Genomic DNA, 21464 nt, shown 5'->3' with positions numbered 1-21464 from the left:
GCCTCAGGCTGGCTCTTAGCCACTACACTACTCCATTTACTGGACCCTGGTGCTGTCCTCTGGACACGAAAGGGCCCCTTCCTACACGGCAGGCCTCTAAAACCAGAATTCTCTGATCGAATCTCTCTATTGCTACCCAGACTCCTCAGTCTGTCACTGAAGCCTGGGTCCTCTGTCTGGCCACACTCTTGCCCCATTCCGTCTTTGTATGTGCTAGCCCCTGTGGCCCCTCTCCCCATGCAGATTCTTCCAGAGCTACTACTTCAAATTCAGCCTCCCCAGCGGCTAGACCTCTGTAGCCCACAAGGAGGGCTTTTCAACCTGGCACCTTTAAGGAAAAAAAAATTTTTTTTAAATGCTCACTGTTTCTAGTGACTGTCTCACTCCCTACTGTACTGTTAAGTTCCCGGTAGAGACTATTTTTGTGACATTCCTCTCATCCTTAACACTCTTCAAGTATTGTGCTCAATCCTGAGTAAGGCAGTGAATTGGCTTTGGTGCTTATGCTCCTTTAGAATTAATCTGACTAGAAAATTAATATCAAATTCAAATGCAAAAATGATAAACTATAATGTTAAAGAATGAAGTGTCACTAAAATAATACAGAGCTTATTTCTCCCTTATATTTTTCAACAGATAAATATATTCCTTCAAAAAAATAGATAGGCTACGTAACACACTGGGGAACAATGTATTTCTCTGCTATTTCCTTAAAATGATTCTTCTTTAATGAGATGCCCTCTGTCCCTAAACTATCAGATAATCCGAACTGGGTTTATTTGGTGTTACGTTTAGTAGCATTTCACAGCTGTTAAAAAGAAAAGGCAACCTCAATCTGGAGATGTTGATATGATGCACAAACAAATTAACAGAACAGGTTTATGCCCTGCTTTCAACCCCCTTTCCTGAGTGGAAGGGGGTTGGGGCAGGGGCCAGGGCAGAAGGGGGACTCTGCTCCACATCATCATTCAGGGACCCAGGCTGATAAAGGCTCCACCATATGCCACACAGTTGCCAGTGCCCCCACAGAAGAGCTGGAGGCTCCTACTGCTTCAGCCTCACCGTGGGACAAATCACGTCTTACGGTTCACCAGCCAGAACTCGTCCTGTGGTCCCACTAACCACAAGGCTTCTGAAGAGCAGAGAGGTTTCTGCTACAGAGGCTGCTGTGGGTGTATGAAAATAGAGCAATTCCTGTATTGTGTGGAAAAGCGAGATACAGGACAGTGCACATCCTAGTCTAGCACCTGCGTCCAAGAGCGGGAGAAAAGGAAGGGGGCAAAGAACCTTTGGAAGAAACAAGACAAACTAGTAATGTCATGATAATAATAGTCACTCCCCTAGAGGCAAGCTGGTTGACAAGGGACAGAGTGTAGGAGACTTATTTTTGATGAATACCCTTTTATATCATATGCATACATCATCTATTTAAAAACTCTCACTGAAATTTTTAGGCTGTGATGTACACACTTCAAATTAATGAGCTGGGTTGTTTTTCTGAATAAAGTTCCATCTATTCTAATATAAGAAGCCCCAAATCCTTGACTCATACTGCCTGAAATTAAACACCTGGAGTAACACTGACATCATCGTATCCTTTCGTAAAGCCTTGTGAGAGATCTTGACTGGCTTCTGTCGATTCTAAACATAAACAATGCTACTGAGCAGGTGATAATTGCTTACGTTAATAAACGGTTTCCTTCTGGAAATCATATTTCTGTTACTTCCACATAGGTACCATTTCCCAAAGTAAAACTCCTTTTCTGAAAGAAAAATGTATTTTTTTTCCTACTGCTAGGCTGAACCCTATGCAAAATACAGCAACCAAACCCAGGTTTCCAAAAAGAAAACAGTGCTGCTATCTCAGAACGCATGAAAATATGTTGATATGACGCACAAAGCCAGTCTTGATATGAACTATAATGTTGAGATGATGCACAGAGCCAGTCTTTTCCAAAATCATAATCAACACCCTCAAATAATATTTAAATGCTTCGTGTGCCAGATGTGCCAGAGGACAGCCTCTGGGGCTTATGACTAGGTAAAGGGTACTTCTGCTCGCCTCCTGTAGTTGTCTCAAACAAAAGTGGAATCCGTTGACATTCAGGTGATGAAGCAAGCCATAAATAATGCAATAAGTAAACACGTAGGTCAAGTCTCCAAAAAGACTTCCATAATTCATTTCTATCTTAATACCAAAAACAGGTCTAAAAAAAGAGCCCAAACAGGCTTACACCACTCCCATCACAACACCTTAAGTTTCAGGCTCCAAGAGAAACAGAATGCTATCGAGGATCTGTGCTATCCTTACGGATTTTACTCTAAATTCCAGCTTAGCAGATTACATGGTGACTTTTTACTGCACAAGTTGGTTCTTAAACCAGCCTGTGACTATCACTCAAGCTCTACAGTATACTTCCACATATAAATTTTAGTGGAAAATCAAATGCCATGCACTGCTTTCAAGTATCAATATTATGTCTTCCCACTGAATGTGTCTGGGTGTATCAAAGGCATTTTCCTAAACAGGCTTTCCGCCAAAAACCTGGGTGCTCTAAAAGGTTCTGGGTACCATCAATTCACCTACCTTTCATTTCAAATAGCTTGACCCAACTGATATTAACGATCTCCAAAAACATGACTCCATTTTATTTCTAAGTCGCTGAAGAAAAGCAAATTATCAAAGTTTCCAAGCCTACCATGGGTCTTGTATAATCCATTATTAAATCTACAGAACAAATTAGTAATTATTAAATTGCCAATACTGCAATACAGGAGACCAACACCAACATAAGGAGGGAAAAAAAAAAGAAAAGAAACTTCAGGTCACACTGCATTATGTTTAAACTGAAGACAGATGGCATTAATTTGTGGGTATGCAAACAATTGCCAGGACTTCCAAGTCAAAGACAGCCATAATACCATGTATCATTGTTTCTAAGACATTTTTTCTGATTTTAACATCTCTGAAATCTTCAAATGAATCACAGTGTAGTGTAATTACTGGTGTTTCTTTTTTAGTGGTACATAAAACAATGGTGTGACTTTTCAAAGTCATCTTAGAGTCACTGAAATATGACAACATTAACATTAGCTAACACATATTGAACACTTACTACGGACCAGACATTGCATGTGGATTATTTCATTTAATATACACAAACTGAAGTGTCTCCAACTATTTCCCAACTCATCCCCTTTTTTTTTTAGCTGAGTAAACTAAGAGATGAGATCACTCATCTAAAGGCAAAGGCTGGCTCCTGCCCAGCTCCTAAACCACCCCACCTGGCTGACTCCAGAAGAAAGACCTTGGAGGTATGAGAGCCAACCATTCTTCTTGGAAGATAGGTTCAAAGCTCAGCCAAGCATCTTTAAGCCCCCTTTGCTGGTTTTTTTTGTTTGTTTGTTTGTTTGTTTTAGGAAAATAGCAAAGAAAACACAGAGCTCCAAATATCAAAAATGAGTATTAATCCAAAGCTTTCATTATAAAAGAAGGGTTGGTAATCACTTACCAAAAAAATTATACACTTGGATAAAAACGAATTTTTTCTTTCTATTCCTCCTAAATTCAACTTACAAACAACTAATATGCACTTTCCCCTCTCAAAAATATCCTATCATCTCCAGAGAAATGACTTAAGAATTTCTAGAATCTGGGGTGTCTTGGTGGCTCAGTGGGTTAAGCTTCTGCCTCCGGCTCAGGTCATGACCTCAAGGTCCTGGGATTGAGCCCCGCATCCGGCTCTCTGCTCAGCAGGGAGCCTGCTTCCCCCTCTCTCTCTGCCTGCCTCTCTGCCTACTTGTGATCTCTCTCAGTCAAATAAATAAATAAATAATTTTTTTTAAATTTCTAGAATCTGCACTGAAGTTTGTTTAAAATCTTAGTATTGAAATAATCCCCAATAAAATAACACTGCACAACAATTCAGAAACATTCTATAATACAAATCAGCAATGATATTTGTTGGGGTAAGTTCATATATAAAGCTACCATTCCTAACTCTCAGGAAAAATATCGGCATTTTTACAAAAATGGCATCTTTTGCTTTGCACTACTACAAAGAAGGCATATTTCTTTTTCCTAAGTTCATTAAATGGCAGCTTTATCATCCTCACACTCAGCATACACAAAACTAGCATTATAAATTTTTTTTAATGGGATTGTCTAATTATTTGTTGGTTGCCCTCCTAGCATCCATTTTTCTCTCCCATCAAAACGTCCCAAATGTTGGGTGGGACTAACGCCATTACTAGATTCCAAGATGGCTCCTTCTTGTCCAACCAGCACATCCCATCATCCTTGCCACGGTGGTTGGTTCACAAATGAACACATGACCCACAACAGGCGAACCCAACAAAGGGATTCAACTCCAGGACTTCCATTCTAGCAATGAGCTGTTGGGAAAGTGGACTTTAAACATTTCTGCTGGTTAAACCTAGAAGCAAATAGCCATGGGAGCTTCTAATAGCCATCTTTTGATCATAAGAAAAAAGATAGCCAAGAATGGTTCTGAGGTCACAGCGCTGAGAACCAAAGTGAAACTGCATTCTTCTCATGCTATTAACTACTTTTGGACTTTTCAGTTAACTTACTGAATAAAATGCTTCCTACAGAACCAATTTAAGCTAGGTTTTCTGCTACTTACATCTGAAAGCATCCTGGTTTGTTTTTTTTGTTTAATAAAAATATCATGACGTATGGTATTATAAATACAAGACAGAAGCAAAAAATGTGAAATTGGCTGAAGAAAGGAGGCAGGGTAAAATTCAATGAACACCCTCCCTGGTTGATGACATCAATTACGAAGATAGGGGAGACTCGGATCAGAGCATCTTGGGGAACGACTGGGGGGTTTGGTGTGGTGAGAAGGACAAAACTGGGAGTTATCCGGAGGCAACCACTGTTGTATTCCTGTACAAGGGAATGTAACGTGTTCTGAACCATGGAGACTGAATTTCCCATTCTAAACTCATTTTTCAAATAGTAATCTTCAGTTTGGCTTCCTGACTTCCCTCCATGGTTGTGTACAATTGAACTTGTCATTGGCTGTCCCTAAATCATCAGACCAGGAGAAGCTCTACATACCCTGACCAAGACAACTGGTCATTCTCTCCAGTGCCCTTGGAGCTGCAGCTAGAGGCAGCGAACCCCGAAGCGGAGGGTAAAGGAGCTGCGCTAGCCAGGAGAAAAGGGTAATCCTGGCAGACCTCTTTCCAGCTCCCGCTTTCCAATAAGCCAGAATGAGAACTTTTATAATAAATCTTTCAGCATCTTTGAAAGAGAGAAATAATTGATAAATGACATTTAAATCAAATAGGGCACGAAGCTGCTGTCCAAGCAAGAGATGGTCCCAGCTTGAAGTAGGATGGAGACAACAGGCCTAAAGAGAAGACACCCTCCACATGAACTATGGTGGCAGAGTCAAGAAGGCTGAAGCAGAAGTTAGGTATGAAAAACGAGAACAGGTCTTGGTTTTTGGTTTGAGCAACTGAGTAGATCTAACGAAGCGAGGATGACTGGGAGAGGAAGGCTTCTGGGGAAGAAGGAACCAGGAAGATCGCTTGGGACATGTTAAGCTTAAGGTGTCTCTTAGGCACGTTTGGGAAGAGGAATGCCACCTGTTCAACCTTGCACAATCAAGAAGGGAAAAAAGGCTAAGAAAAGTTAAATCAATGTCCCATGAGGACATGTAGGCCTTCTCCTTCACATGACTATTGATTATGGTAAAGTATGAATTCATTATAGCTGGACTAAGTGTGTTTCCAAGTATTTCTGTAACAGCACATGGGATGATTATCTATTCGGGACAAGAGAAACAATCTTTCTCTGTCCTATAAAGTGTGCGTTTAAAGAGTAAAACAAGTTGCATGCTTTTTTTAACCTAGAAATAAAACACGTACAAAACAAAACACCCAGCCCTCTTGGAGCTTGGTTTGATAGCTTGGCTCCCATGAGGAAACAGGAGAACAAGGACACACAGAAAGAAAGCAATACTAGCCCTGTTCAGATGAGCAGACATTGAACAATCCTCAAATCCATCATTTGTAGGTAATACATGGAGAAATGCTATTCAGTAAACTTAGAATTTTTATCCCAAAGACCTAGGAGAACAAAAAGGCAATGAATTATTACAACTTTTTCTACTTTTATAGAGTCAGAGATTCCTTTTTTAGGCACAGCTAAAATTAGTAAAGAAGCCCTTTAAAAAAGTTTAAAGCAAACATACTGATTATGTGAATACTTAGGGAAAATACCAAGTTTTTGTTCCTGATTTATGCAAATTAGCATTTTCACTTCCACTTTAGGGATGAGGTTCTTTCCTTTTTTTTTTTTTTTTTAAGATTTTATTCATTTATTTGATAGACAGAGATCACAAGTAGGCAGAGAGGCAGGCAGAGAGAGAGAGAGAGAGAGACAGAGAGGAGGAACCAGGCTCCCTGCCGAGCAGAGAGAGCCCATGCGGGGCTCGATCCCAGGACCCTGAGATCATGACCTGAGCTGAAGGCAAAGGCTTTAACCCACTGAGCCCCCCAGGCACCACATGAGGTTATTTTCTAAAATTTTCTAAAATTAGGTCAGAGATAACCCCAAATGACATTCCAAATAAAGGACTATTATTCAGAACCACGACCCCAGTCTTTCAAGGACTCACTATAGAAAGGGGCTTCAGGAGGACCCGATTTCTGAATCTGGCAAGAATCATTTGGGCTTACTTAGTATTATGCCGGAAAAATTTTGGGTAGGAGGTGTTATCAGAACAAACATATCCTCTGGGAAAATGAGTTTGTTGAGATCTACAAAGTATGCAGAATATTTTTTACTCTCCAAAACCCAGGAATCGTCCTGTGAAGAAATGCACATAAACATGGATATATGCCTTTAGATGCCATTTAAGCCTTTTAAAATATATTTGGCGGGGTGTGGGGGGGTGCCTGGGTGGCTCAGTTGTTAAGCGTCTGCCTTTGGCTCAGGTCATGATCTCAGGGTCCAGGGACTGAGCCCAGCATCGGGCTCCCTGCTCAGCGGGAAGCCTGCTTCCCCCTCTCCCACTCCCCCTGCTTGTGTTCCCTCTCTTGCTGTGTCTCTCTCTGTCGAATAAATAAAATCTTAAAAAAAAAAAAATCATTTTGAATTTTCAGAACACCTACATACAAAAACAGTTACTATTGGCAATTAATGTACTTGTTGCTCTAAGAAATTCTTAAGAGCTGTAGATTCTTTTTTGATTTTAACATCTGTAATTGTTGAAAAGCAATCTATTCTCAAGCAGGAAGGGGGAAGAGATCAAACAATACAAAGAGGAAACCAGGGAAAAGATGTCCCTCTCGCCTGGATCTTCAGGCCCTGGTTCTCCTTCCCAGAGAAAATTACCATCAGTCTTCTCAGAGGTATCCTTGTTGTAATGTTCTATACAAATAGATCTAGATAAATTTCCCCTTTTATTTTTTATTACTCGCACAGTATGTACAATATTCACTGTTTTGAATCTTTTTCCCCACTCTCAACAATGTATCTTAGAAAATGTTCCACATCAGAATATAAAGCACTATCAGGGCACCTGGTGGCTCAGTCAGTTGAGCGTCTGCCTCTGGCTCAAGTCATGATCCCGAGATCCCAGATCGAGTCCTGCGTCAGACTCCCTGCTCACTGGAGAGTCTGCTTCTCCCTCTGCCCTGTTCATGCTCTCTCTAGCTCTCAAATAATTTTTAAAAATTTTTAAAATAAATAAAGCACTATCTTATTCTCTTTAACAGCTACACATCCCTGGGGATATAATGTAATTTCTTTAACTAGTACCCTACTGATGCACACTTAGGTTGTTTCCAGTCTTTCATAAGCTCAAACAATGCTGCAATAAGTTTGCATGGTAAGACTTTTTTTTTTTTAAGTTTATTTACTTATTCATTTTTAAGTAATCTCTCTACCCAGTGTGGGTGGGGCTCGAACTCACAACCCCCAGATCAAAAGTGTCATGTTTTTCCGACTAAGCCACCCAGGCCCTGGCTGCATATTAAGACTTTACACAAATGTGTGAATGGATCTGGGAAAAAAATTCCTAGAGGCAGAACTGTTCGATCAAGGGCATATACACTTATTATCTGATAGCACCAAACTGCCATCCTTACTCTATTATGTCATCTTACATTTCCCAGCCAACGGTGTAAAAGAGTTTCTCCTTTTCCTCACCTTTGTCATCCCTAACATATTTCCAAACTCTCTGGTCTTTGCTAATCTGCTAAATGAAAAACAGCTGCACTCCTAGTTTTAACTGATATATTGTTCGGTATATAGGGCTGGGCATCTCTCTGCATGTTTGAAATTCATTTTTTTTTCCCCTTTCCTATGAATTGTCTGTATTCTTTGCAAACAGGTTATTGGCCTACTCCTAGTTGACTTTGAGAGCTCTTTATACAGTAAGGAAGCTAGACTTTCATTTTCACATAGATTGCAAATTGTTTTTCCTAGTTTGTCTTTGCATATTAGTTTTTATCCATTTTCTTTTTCCATGGAGAAATTTCCTATCCAACTAAAGTTTTTTTAATTATTTACAATTATGTATCAGCTGATTCTTTCAGATTTCTAAAGCTACAAAACCATATCACTTGCAAATAATAGCAATTTTGCTTTCTGATGTCTTTTTCTAATTAATAACAATTTTGACAGTGTACATCCCTGTATTGTTCCTGACTTTAATGGGAATGCTTCCAAGGATTCACAATTAAAGATGATGCTGTCTTTGGCTTCTAACACTATTTCTCTAAGGAACTTTCTGAATGCACAAAGAATTTAACAGTTTGTTCTTGAGTGCATTTTTCATGTCCATCCATAGGTTTTATAGATTTTCTTCAGTGTCAAATATGCCATTAGCTTTAGCATTTACATAATTATTTAGGAACTAGAAATAACAGGAACCTATGACTCTGTATTTACACTCGGCTACTCTACAAATAATTCGTAACTATTCATTAAAATATTTAATGCACATCTAGTCCCCGTGCGACATGAAAATGCAGGTATCTCGCATCCCAGGCAAACCGAGTCTCCAAAAGATCATAATCCACCCACCTCCTTTCCCCACTGTGGCACTTTTGTGAGCTAGAAATCAGATTCAGACCTTCTGACTCCCAACCCAGGGTTTAAGGCACAAGAAAGCACCATGGCCTTTAGAGAATTTAGCGACTGCCCAACAAACAAAGAAAAAAGCAGGCTACCGTCTACAACCCGCAGCTTCACAAGGTTCTCTTCCAGACTCCTGAAAGCAACCTCCAAGTTGGACTCAGGAGCTTAAAACCTCTGAAATGGCATCACCCAGCAGCCAGCGTCATAGGTTCATGCTCAGTGATACACAATGTTGCCGACATTCCTCAGCCAATTAGAATCCCTTTCAGCCGCGAGGGAGGTGCACACAGCTGGAATCAGGTGGGGGCAGCGCCAGATGCATTGATTGTATGTTATTTACGCCTTGTTTTAAAACAATAAAAGGGTTTTTTTTTTCCTTTAATCCAGAAGTATGGAAACCTATTCCACTTAGTTTAAATGTCCAAATGGATGAAATTACATCTGTAGACACAACAGTAATTCTAACATTTTGAAAAAAAGATATGCCTGCTCCACATGGCTAGGTGCTTTTGTTTTGTTTCTCAACAGAGCTCTCCAGCTCATCTCTAAGTAGCATGCCTTAGGGACTGTGGTCAGCTGGAAGGAGCGTGCAGAGGACAACAAGCCAATTTAAATTAGAGGCTGGCTCTCACTAAAATTCACTTACAGAACAAGTGAAGCAGTCGCTTAAGTTGTTCAGGGACAAAAATAAATAAATAAATGGCCACATAGTTTTAATTCTCTGTTTAAAAATATTTCACCTCTAAAACGGTTTTGAAATTACAAAAATGTGATCCAAATAAGAATTCTAAAAGTTCGGGTTTCTCAACCAGAATATCAGAGCCTGCCAAGATACTAAATTATTTCATCTATTTTGGAAGGTTCCTGAACTTCCCTTTTGCTCTTGGCACTCAATAAAAATGCACAATTCAGCTATTTTAACTTTTAACCAGTGCCCACAAACATGTTACAAAACAGCCAGTCTAGTTAAGTGGATCATTGAGCCGATGTTGAAATATTATGGGTCAGTCTTCCTTTTTTTATTCATGAGGAAAGATTTCTTGCCGAGTGACTCAGTCACAGAACCTCCTGACACCCAGCGTTCCACACTAGGACCTGACAATGTGTCCAAACAGAGAAAATGAAAATTTGTAGAAGAGAAGGAATAACTCGAAGTTCAGACACCACTTTCATGGTTGCAAAACCCGTAGTTTTTACCTCAAATAGTTAGACTTGTAGGCAAAAATTCTAGTTGGCTTTCACTACAACTGCTATAAAGATACAGATAAAAATAAAGTGTATAAAGTTATTTATTTCATTGCTCAGGTCAGTTAGGTGGGTCAAGAAGCTTTAAAAAGAAATGGATTTGAGGCGGAAAAAAACAACCTTAATGTGATCAAATCACAAATAAAATCAGTAATGCAACCTATATTTGGCAGAATGTGATTTCTTTTAGAGTAAATTGAGGTTTTGCCATAGTTACTTGATTTAGCCCATTCCACACCCTTGGCTAATTCAGCTCAGAGAAGTGCCTTGACTATACCTCCAGAAACTTGAGGCTGACCCTGAGGAAAATGTTCTAGAAACTCAGGAGCAGCTCATGGCTAAACACCAAATGACTTATTCCAGCCTATCGTGGTTATGGTTGTTAAAACCCAAAGTTCTTCCTGCCTTACATAAACCAGGTTCCCTGCTGGCATAACCTAACAAAGGCAACACTTAACAGCTTTCTTAACCTTTCAGAGAAGCCAAACTAGTCCAAATCAATTAGGCCACCTGTTACTGATAAATCAGAGTTATTGACAGCTATTAATACAACTTTTTCTCTCCAAATAGCCTCATCTGGATGGCTGAACCCCAAGTCTCCCTTACTTTCCGTGTGCTACAACTTTAAAAATAGCCTCTGGGACACCTGGGTGGCTCAGTGGGTTAAAGCCTCTGCCTTCGGCTCAGGTCATGGTCTCAGGGTCCTGGGATCGAGTCCCGCATGGGGCTCTCTGCTCAGCAGGGAGCCTGCTTCCTCCTCTCTCTCTGCCTGCCTCTCTGCCTACTTGTGATCTCTGTCAAATAAATAAATAAAATCTTTAAAAAAATAAATAAATAAAAAATAAAAATAAAAATAGCCTCTGTTTCCACATGCTATCAAAGAAGGTCTCCTCCCCCCTCTACTTGGAATTAGAATTTTTCTTTTCACAATACACAGTCACGCTCCAAAAGCTATAAAAACACAAGGAGGTTTGAGAGTATCTCAAGGCATAAAAACGCAAAAAATTTTATAGGCATTTGCCATTTCAACTAACTGGTTAACATTAGAATAAAATGAAATTTGCCTGAAGAGCACTGCGGAACCCTTAAAGCTCAAAATTCCACTCTTTTACCCAAAGTGGCCTAAATAACATATCTGGGATTCATTTGCGTACCACATAAGAAGAAAGATTTTGCAAATCCGGCTTGAATTTAAAATAATAATGTTCCCAAAGTGTTTGATTCGCTAGTGAACTCAAAATGTCTGTAAGATAATGTTAAGATAACTTGATTTTGCACATATTATGCCCCAAGCCTACTGAAACTATTTAAAAACTATTTCCCTGTTAAAATACCACAAAGACATTCATTACAGTTAACTTCTTTTAAATATAAAGAGTCAAATATTCATTTTACTGCATAGGCCAGGCTTCCAAAGCAGTTCCATATACCACCCAATAGTTTGCAAAAACAGAAAGGGTTCCACAGGAAGAAAAAAATATATCCTAATCAATACACAAAATGAATGCTTCATCTAAATCAAACACAGGTGCTGTTTTATTTTATTTTATTTTTATTTATTTATTTGACAGAGAAATGACAAGTAGGCAGAGAAGCAGGCAGAGGGACATAGGGAAGCAGGCTCCCGCCAGCAGAGAGCCCACTGTGGGCCTAGATCCCAGGAACCTGAGACCGTGACCTGAGGTGAAGGCAGAGGCTTAACCCACTGAGCCACCCAGGCACCCAAGTGCTGTGTTTTAACACAAATTTCTGAAAATCAGCATTGAGAGTAACAGAAAGCGTAAGTACCCAACGTAATTTGGAATAAGTAGGTAGCCAAAATGAGAAAGAGAATCAAAGAATGTTACAATAAAGTTGAAATCTCATTTTATATGAGGAAACGGAAACCCAGCAAGGTTACATAATTTGTTCCATATCATGCAGTTTATGGTAGGTCTGATCAAAATCACATTCCTTCATTTTAAATCCAATCCTCTACTCATCACCAAATACAACTGTAGACCCCAAAGTTCTAAAGACTCTTTTATACTCCAATGTCTTCACACGTTGCCTTGAATCATGCCCTGTGTGATATTATTGACCGGTGAGAATATCCCTCGGTTTAAAAACAAATTTTTTTTTTCCAATATGACACATAGTAATAAACTCTGAAACCTGTAGCAAGAGTACTCAATTTTTGAAAGATGGCTACCCCAACATGCCAGAAGTGGAGAGATTTCAAACCCCTGACAACCTTAAAAATGAGGCGGGGGGCGGGGTGCACCTAGGTGGCTCAGTCTAAGAGTCTGCCTTCGGCTGGGGTCATGATCCCAGAGTTCTGGGATCGATCTGGGATCAAGCCCCACACCGGGCTCTCTGCTCAGCAGGGAGCCTGCTTCCCCCTCCCTCTCTCTGCCTCTCTGCTACTTGTGATCTCTCGCTCTCTCTCTGTCAAATAAATAAATAAAAATCTTAAAAAAAAAAAAAAAATGAGGCCAGGGGCGCCTGGGTGGTTCAGTGGGTTGAAGCCTCTGCCTTCGGCTCAGGTCATAATCCTGGGTTCCTGGGATCGAGCTCTCTGCTCAGCAGGGAGCCTGCTTCCCTTCCTCTCTCTGCCTGCCTCTCTGCCTACTTGTGATCTCTGACTGTCAAATAAATTTAAAAAAAAAAAAAAAAAATGAGGCCAAAACCTATTCTATCTACAATGAAACAGGATTCCAGCATCTTAATTAACATAACAGCGTGTCAATTAACATTCAACAGACAACACACGTGGGTCTTATGGGTCTGCAATCACCGCTAAACTCAATTCTGTTGCAGCGAGGACCACACTCACAGATCATCCCAGACCTTCAATAACACCAACAGGGGTGAAGGGAAAGGGGGCTTTGGAAATAACCCTCATCACCTGATCCTTCAATAGCAAATCCCATGCCAAACTCTTCAAAACGTTTCTGTATCTTCAGTATCTAAATTTCTGAGCCCAAAAATTATTTGCGAGGACAAACCAAGCCTTCCCTTTCACCAGGGATAGGCCCACACGAGCCAACAAGGTTTGAAGAACATATACACACCTGACACAAACATTGTAATTAGAACCTATTCCTTCTGAAACATTAGTCACATTTCTACCAGAACTCATGAAATCAGTTACTCCTGCTATTAACAAGAAAAATGAAACCAATCTGATGTCAATTACAGACTGCACTGTAAATGGGAATCAAATTAAAGTTGCCAGTAATTAAAGTTTTACAAGGATTACAAAGTCAAAAACAGGGCTTTCATGGAACCATAAAAATAACAATGTTATATACTGTATCTACATGGTGAGAAGCTGTTTCCTACTAGCCCTGGAATAAAGGATTATGTTCCTCCAGAAGCAAAGATCCCTGGGATACATGGCAGTTATTTCACAAAACCAGGCTCTGGATTTGGGTCCAAATCATTATCTGATCACATTATCTTATTGTAACCTAATCTGACATCTTTATACCAAACCAAACCAAACCAAACCAAAAAACCCCATATATATAACTATACATCTATCTATCTATCTATCTATATATATATATAGCTATCTATCTATCTATATAAAACCTCTTTGAAAAAAAATAAATCATGCAACAACTACGTACTTTCAAAGGAAACTTTAGTTTGAAACCAATCACCCATTGCTGTTTTCCTGGATTTTTACCGACGAATTAGGGCCACGCATCTGCCATCAAGTGTCCAAAATGCTCATTCGCTCTTGGAAAGGATCTGACCGGACTCTGACCAGACTGGCCACGGAACACAGAAATCCAAGGGAAAGCCTCCTGACAGGAACCGGCCTCAACTTTTCATTTCCTCTCCCAAGCTGGAAACACTGGAGGTCGCAAGTCCCCGGGCAGGAGCGCACGACCGGGCCTCAGGTAGGGTTTAACCTGGGAGGGAGGCCGCAGCACCGCAGTCCCGGGCGGCTAGCGAGGGGCGCCTCCACCAGGCAGCTGGCGACCACACTCCCCAAACCCCGCGCCGCCGGCCCTCAGCAGAGCTCCGCACCCCCCTTGAAGGTGGCACTACCGAGCCTCCTAGCAGACACCGGCACTTCACTGAAGACTCGGTGAGAGCGAATCAAGGAGTCTGCGTTCGTGCTGCTGCCAAAGCCTCCAGTGGGGGCCGGGGGGACCCTCAGCCCTACTCAGGGCTCAAGGAGGTTGCGGGGAGAGGGGCGGGGCTGGTAAAGTGCAATGCAGAAAAGAATTGAAGAAGCACGATCGGGAGCAGACAGTGGCCTGGCCTGAGGCAGAAAGGAAGTGGACTAGACTGAAGAGGTCTGGACCAGGGGGGAAGTGAGGAGAACAGGACCGGGAGCAGCGACACGACAGGACTGAGGAATTCGAGGCTGAAGGAAAGGGTGGAGGCAGCGAGACAGAAGCAGGGGGGCGGGGCCGCCAGATAAGCGAGGGCGGGACTAAGTGGAAAATGAGGGGGCGGGGCCTAGGGGGAAAGTGAGGGAGCCCGGCCAAGGGAGAATAAAGGGGCGGGGCCGGGAGGGGAGAAGCCAGGGGGCAAGTTGGGGAGTCGGTAGAGAGAGGAAGGGCGAGAGTATGGGGGAGGGGGTAAAGAAGCGGGGGACTGGAGGGAGAAGCGCGGGGGCACGGCGGAGGAGAGCGGGGAGGCGAGAGAGGATGGGAAGGTGGTGAGAAGCGAGGGGTGGGACCCAGGGCAAGGGGCGGGGCCAGGAGGGAAAGCGAGGAGGCAGGTGAGGGAAGAGGGAAGAAAGCGAGGGGGAGGAAGGGGGCTGAGCAGCGGGGGGCGGGGCCACGAGGGGAGAAACGAGGGGACAAGGCGGGGAGAGGAAGGGGAGCGACCAGGACACGGGGGCGGGGGGAAACGGGAAGGGGGCTAGGAGGGGGGACGCGACGGGGCAGGTGGGAGGAAAAGGAGGGAAGCCGGAGGGCCGTGGGGGGGGGGGGCGTGCGGTGGGGGTGAGAAGCGAGGGGGCGGGGCCGGGAACAGCGAGGGGGCGGGGCCGGGAGCGAGGAGCGAGGGGCACTCGCCGAGGGGGGTGACGAGGTCCTGGGACAACGGCCGGCGTGGGGGAGGGCCACTCTACCGGGGCGCTCTGCGGGAAATTCCGGGGCTGCTGGGGGGCCGTGCGGGGCGCCAGCGGGCGCCGAGCCGTGCGGGGGGCTGTGGGGGAGGCGGGTGGGCCTCCCGCCGGCCGTACCTGTCAGACGGATCTTGATGCTGGAGCCGTTCCTGCGCGTCCCGGGGTTCGACATCTCCCGCCAACGATCGGGCAGCCGCGGATCCAGCGCCGCCGCCCCCCGGCCCGGCCCGGCCCGGCCCCGCCGCCGCCGCCTCAAGGTTACGGCTCCGGGCTGGGCGCCGGGGTCCGAGCCGGGACACAAACTCCGCGGCCCAGGCGTCCGGGCGGCAGGAGGATGGTCGAGCCGGGGGATCGGCCCTCGACCCGGCGCCCCCGACCCTCTCCCGCTCCCAGCCGAGCCCAGTCCCGAGCCGCCGCCTCCGCCGCCGCCGCCGCCACCACCACTACCACCACCACCTCCTCAGAGCCGGACGCCCGCCGCCCTCGCTGCTTCCGCCGCCGCCGCCGCCGCCTCCCGGAGCCGCGCGCGCTCCCGCCGCCGTGCCGGCCCGGCCCTGCGCGTACCCGCGCCGTGCGCCCCCGCGCCTGCTTGCGTGCGCGCGGCCGCGGACACGGCGGGGCGGGGCGCGCCGCGGGGCTACGCTGCGGGCCGTGCTCTGGACGCGCGGGGTCTGGAACCTGTGGCGGTGGCTTCCCGCGTCCTCCGGCCTCGACTCGGGCGAGGGAGATCCGGGCTTGGGAGCGGAGCACGCCTTGGAGGCCGGCGGAAGGGGAAGCGAGGGTGGAGGCCCCGTTTGGGCCCACGAGCCGTCGCCCTCGGTCTTCTCCACCTTCTCCAGGGCAACGGGTCTGCAGATGCGGGCGGAATGAATTTTCCAGGTCTCTCTCAAGCCTCTGGGGTCCCTGATAGCTATTGAAAAGAGGATTAGGTAAACCAGTGGCCTGTTACTACACACCAAACACCTTGCACAAATAGTCATGCAGCACTTTTTTTTTTTTTTTTTAAGTAAATGGCTTTTCGAGAATGCAATTTCAATGGAGACATCTCAAAGACACAAAGTCCCCTAGGTTTATTCTGTGCAACTAGTGCGGTCTATTGACCCGTGACAGAGTTTCCAGAATGGCTGGAAGTGCCATAAATGGACAAGGTAAACAAGATGGTACAGAGAGAGGTAGATGTTTGTTATTATCCAATCTGCATACAATTCAAACCAACAAAAAAGGCAGCTTTATGGCCTTCTGCTTACATTCACCCCTCCCAGACTTGCACAGCTGAACTAAAAATTAACATTTCCCCTCTTCCCAGAGTTGCAGGGTAGAACTAAAAGCTCGTTAGGCTTTCTCCAGCAAACTCCTCTCTGTTAACCTGTAATGGAGAGGAAATACTATGTTAATAAAGAGGAAAAGCTGGGCTTGTTTACCAAAGTTGTTTTTGACCAACAACCTAATTCTCTGAAAGCCTTTATTTGGTTTGTATCTTAAGAAAACCAGGCTCCGGAGCCATTGTAGCCACCCCCTGCAGTCAGGGACCTTTTCTGGGGTCACAGTCTTCAGAATAGAGCCTTCTGCCTAGACATGCTTCCCTGCCTCAGGCTGAACCCAGTAAGCCCCGTGTCTCCTGGGCTGGATTCAAAGTTGCCTCTTGAGCCTCAGTCAGTCAAATAAAAGACATGCCCCTGGGTGGCTCAATCACTCAGGTGGCTGACTCTTGATTTCAGCTCAGGTCATGATCTTGGGGATGTGAGATCAAGCCTCTCATCCCTGGGCATGGAACCTGCTTGAGATTCTCTCTGCCTCTGCTCCTTCCTGCTCTTTCAAATAATTAAATCTAAAAAAAAAAAAAGCACACCCAGATCATTTCTATAGCCCCTTGCAGCTCAGACTTTCAGTAATTCTAGTGAAATATTCAAGAATGCAAGTTATGTTTAAGAAACAGAGCAGCAGACCCAGAATCTGGTTATAGGTGATTGTCGCTAAGAGTGAGTCCCTGGGGTCTGAAAAAATCCATTTAGAGTCTCTAATCCCTGCTCCCAAGTGATCCCCATTCAATTTTCAGTCCACCCAGTATCTGCCCCTTCTCTTCATTCTTCTAGAAGTCCCTTCTCTCTCAATCAGGCTAACCCTCTCTTTCTTTGCTTAGCTGAGTGCTACTGGCCCCTGTTCTGATCCCTAGCTGCTCCGGATCTAAAATCCTTTCGCTTCTTAACCTCATTGTTTTCTTACCTGCCTAGCTGTCTGGGCCTTCCTTTTCCTGATTGTTTCCTCAACACCTGAATCAGAAGGTCATTTCTGAAGGTTACCGAAAGGCATTTCATTTACTCATTAACAAGTAATTGTTGTTGTCATTTAACTAGATACACCAAACGGTGAACCGTGTCTTTCAACGCAGCTGCACTAGGAGGGCCTTCCTAAATGGAAGCTAATGTTTTATTCATCAGCAAACTCGAGCCACTTACTATGTGGCTAGGGACAAGGAATACAAAATAAATAAGGCACAGGTATAGCATTTCAGAGGCTTAGTGGCCCGGATGAAACAGACACAGAACCACTGACGAGGACACGGTGACTTTGGTGTGTACTGAGGGTTCAACATAACTGACAAGACCATTCTGCCTGAGAGGAAAAAGTTGGGAAGATCACACAAGAGTCATAGAAGACCTCCAACCAGGACTTAAGTGCAGTGTTCAAGTTCACTGGACAAGGGCATTGTAGGCAGAGGGAAGGACTTGTGCAGAGAATGAATGTATTTTCCACCACAGATTTCAGTTCAAGAGCAGTAATGTTGTAGCTGCTGGATCTGACTCTAACGAAAAGTTGGAAAAAAAAAAATGAGGGGCGCCCACGTGGGTCCGTGGGTTAAGCATCCGACTGTTGATTTCGGCCCAGACCCTGATCTCATGGTCCTGGAATCAAGCCCTACACAGGCTCTGTACTCAGCCAGGAGTCTGCTTGAGATTCGTTCTCTCTCTCTCCCTCTACCCACCACCCCACTCTCCCCCCTTCCACCTGCTGCCCCATGCATGCACGTACACACGTGCTCTCTCTCTCTCTCATAAATAAATCTTCTTAAAAAGATAAAGATGATAAAAGGAATTGGCCCACATAAAATTCATCAGCCACAATTTTGTGCTAAGCCTGTGGACTAGCCCTTATCCTAAGCTTAAGGTACTTTGATATCCTTTCAGCGTTTATCAAATTTATCAAAAATGCTATTTTCTAAAGATATCTAGACAAGTAGATGGGAAGTGTTTAACAATTCTGCTGAGACAGAGATGAAATTTGGTGAGTATCTGCAAGTATCCTCTTTGCAATGACTTTACGAAAGAACGATTTTGACCCTGCTTTCTGTGTAGGATTTGGCAGCTTATTTTATTTCTCCCAGTTGTATCACTTGCCTTTGTCAGTGTTATTGGGCATTTGAAACACTTTCGGGGAGGGGGAGGGTAAAAATCTCTCTTTGGATCTAACTGCAGTGCTTCTCAACCTGTCTTTTGAGTCCCAAACCGCTTCAGGGAATCTGATGGAAACAACCATCATCTGGGTCCTTTGCCCAGAAAAAATCATATGTGCAAATAGGCACCAAATTTACATCCAATTTCAGTGGACTCACGATCTCCTAAAACCAATTTGTGGATCCTGTAAAGAACCATAGCCCCTAGATTAAGAACTCTCAGTCTGGAAGGAAATGATCAAGCAAATCACACTGGGAATATCCCATATGTGTGTGTTCAAGAGCCAACACAGCAGAAACCCCTTTGGAAGGCAGTAGGTATGCGTCCTGAAAAGAGGGTGGCTATGGCCCACATACACTCACACTCTGGCCCCACCGTGTTACCAGTTGGTGGCAGAGCAAGTGTATCAAAGTCGCCAAGCCTCAGTTTGCTCATCCATACAATGGAGATAATAGACCCTTGGTGATGGGTAATTCTTATTAGTACATGTAAAATGCATATGCTAGTCTTTCTTCCAAACCTAGGTTTCCTCCAGTAGGTTTCCTCCAAACCTACTAGTGCTATTACCCGAGGGAAATCAGGAATATTGTGCAGAGATTCCCTGCTGGCTACACTGAACACCTCTCGGGAGTACACTGCTAGGCATGAGCTAGTACCTATGGTCAGTGGCTCGAACAGACCAGCCTTTAAGATCTTTCCTAGATCCAGGATCTGAGCTTCGTTTGCTTTTCACCCAACATTGAGTTTTTAAAACAATCAGATATACAAAATTGTGATTAGCTAACATATTTATCTATCCTTCTATGCCAGGTAGCCTTTAATTATATACTGAGCTTAATATTACCAATATCCAGGGTGCCTGGGTGGCTCAGTGGGTTAAGCCTCTGCCTTTGGCTCAGGTCATGATCTTGGGGTCCTGAGATCGAGCCCTGCATTGGGCTATCTGCTCGGTAGGGAGCCTGCTTCCCCCTCTCTCTCTGCCTGCCTCTCTGCCTAGTTGTATTCTCTGTCTGTCAAATAAATAAAAAAAATTTTAATAAAATAAAAATTTTTTCTTGTAAAATATATTTAATGAAATTTATTTATTTAATATAATTTATTTATGATAAAATTGTATTTAATAAAATTTAAAAAATAAATCTTTTTTAAAATTACCAATATGCAAGCCTTACTATATTTTTATCATTGATAGAGCTTATTATCTTTGATAGGATCTTTTTGTTTTGTTTATTTGAGAGAGTGCACATGCATGAGCAGGGGGAAGGGGCAAAGGGAGAAGGAGAAAGAGAATCTTAAGTAGATGCCACACTCAGCACAGAGCCCATATGGGATTCCATCTCTGAGATGGTTCAACCCTGAGATCATAACCTGAGCCGAAATCAAGAGTTGGTTACTTAACTGACTGAGCCATCCAGGAACCCCAGTAGGGTCTTCTTTGATTAAAATGTTTATTGACAGCATTGTAGATTCACATGCAGTTATAAGAAATAACACAGAGAGATCCCTTGTGCACTGTCTCCAGTTTCCCCAATGGTAACATGTTACAAAACTATAGTGCAATATCACAACCAGGATATTGACATCAATACAATCCAATGACATTCAGATTCTCCCCGTCTTACTCGGACTTCTGTGTACGTGTATGAAGTTCTATACATTTTTAATATCTGTGTGGGTCCAAGTATTCACCACCACAAACTACTGAACACACCAACAGCACACCCTCCTCATCCTCATGTCCTTTTGTCCCACCACCAACACTTGACAACTAATCTACCCTCCATTCTTAAAATGTGGCCAATTCAAAAATGTTACATCGATGTAGTCGTATACAATATAGTCTTTTAGAATAGGTTCTTCTCACACAACATAATTCCCCAGGAGACTCATCCAAATTGTAATCTGCTTCTATAGTTTGTTCCTTTTTACTACTAACTAGTATTCCACGATTTGGATGTATCACCTTTTAACCTTCACCCATTGGACGACAGCTGGCTAACTCCACAGTTTTGGGTTACTATAAATAAACAGCTATGAACATTCATGGGCAGGCATTTCTGAGAACATAGTAAGTTTTAATTTCTCTGGAGTAACAGCCTTAGAGTACAATTACTGTGTCATATGGAAATTACACGATTAGTGTTCTAAGAAACTGCCAAACTTTTTCCAAGTGGCTGTAGCATTTTACTTTACTTTTTTTTTTTTAAGGATTTTCTTTTTTTCTTTCTTTATTCGTTTGTTTGACAGAGAGTGCCACCAAGCAGGGGGGGTGGCAGGCAGAGGGAGAGGGAAAGGAAGCCCGAGGCAAGGTTCAATCCCAGGACCTGGGATCACAACCTGAGCCAAAGAGCCAAAGGCAGACCCTTAACCCACGGAGCCACCCAGATGCCCCAGTATTTTACTTTTCTACCAGCAATGTTTCTCTGCATCTTCGCCAGTATTTGGTATTGTCACTGTCTTCTCTTCTGGCCATCCTAATAGGTAAGTGGTTGTATTTTATGGCTGTGGAATTATTTGAGATTTAGATTATTTCTTCAAATATATGCAGCCAAGTAATTAGGGACAATTCTAG

The 21464-nt window shown here is 43.6% G+C and overlaps 2 protein-coding genes across 6 annotated transcripts in view; both read right to left on the bottom strand.

Annotated features, from left to right (window-relative positions):
- SMURF1 (SMAD specific E3 ubiquitin protein ligase 1) overlaps positions 1-15927 on the bottom strand; it is a 106627-nt gene extending 90700 nt beyond the window's left edge. For 2 of the 5 annotated variants that reach the window (XM_045075109.1, XM_045075111.1), the window contains exon 1: positions 15558-15925. In XM_045075109.1, the coding sequence (XP_044931044.1) occupies positions 15558-15612 (55 nt within the window). In that variant the 5' untranslated portion in view covers positions 15613-15925. Of the gene's footprint in view, positions 1-13980; positions 14857-15557 lie in introns of those variants that run through there. The other 3 variants (XM_045075112.1, XM_045075110.1, XM_004774947.3) reach the window with 3 other exon arrangements.
- KPNA7 (karyopherin subunit alpha 7) overlaps positions 15884-21464 on the bottom strand; it is a 40966-nt gene continuing 35385 nt past the window's right edge. The window contains exon 10 of the mRNA XM_045074872.1: positions 15884-16270. Coding sequence (XP_044930807.1) covers positions 15884-16270 — 387 coding nt within the window. The remainder of the gene's footprint in view (positions 16271-21464) is intronic.

This window comes from Mustela putorius, unplaced genomic scaffold, assembly GCF_011764305.1.
Source record: "Mustela putorius furo isolate JIRA1106 unplaced genomic scaffold, ASM1176430v1.1 tig00000139_pilon_pilon_pilon, whole genome shotgun sequence".
Taxonomy (NCBI): domain Eukaryota; kingdom Metazoa; phylum Chordata; class Mammalia; order Carnivora; family Mustelidae; genus Mustela; species Mustela putorius.
Note: the sequence above shows the minus strand (reverse complement) of the source record. Positions and strands in the feature narration are given on the sequence as shown.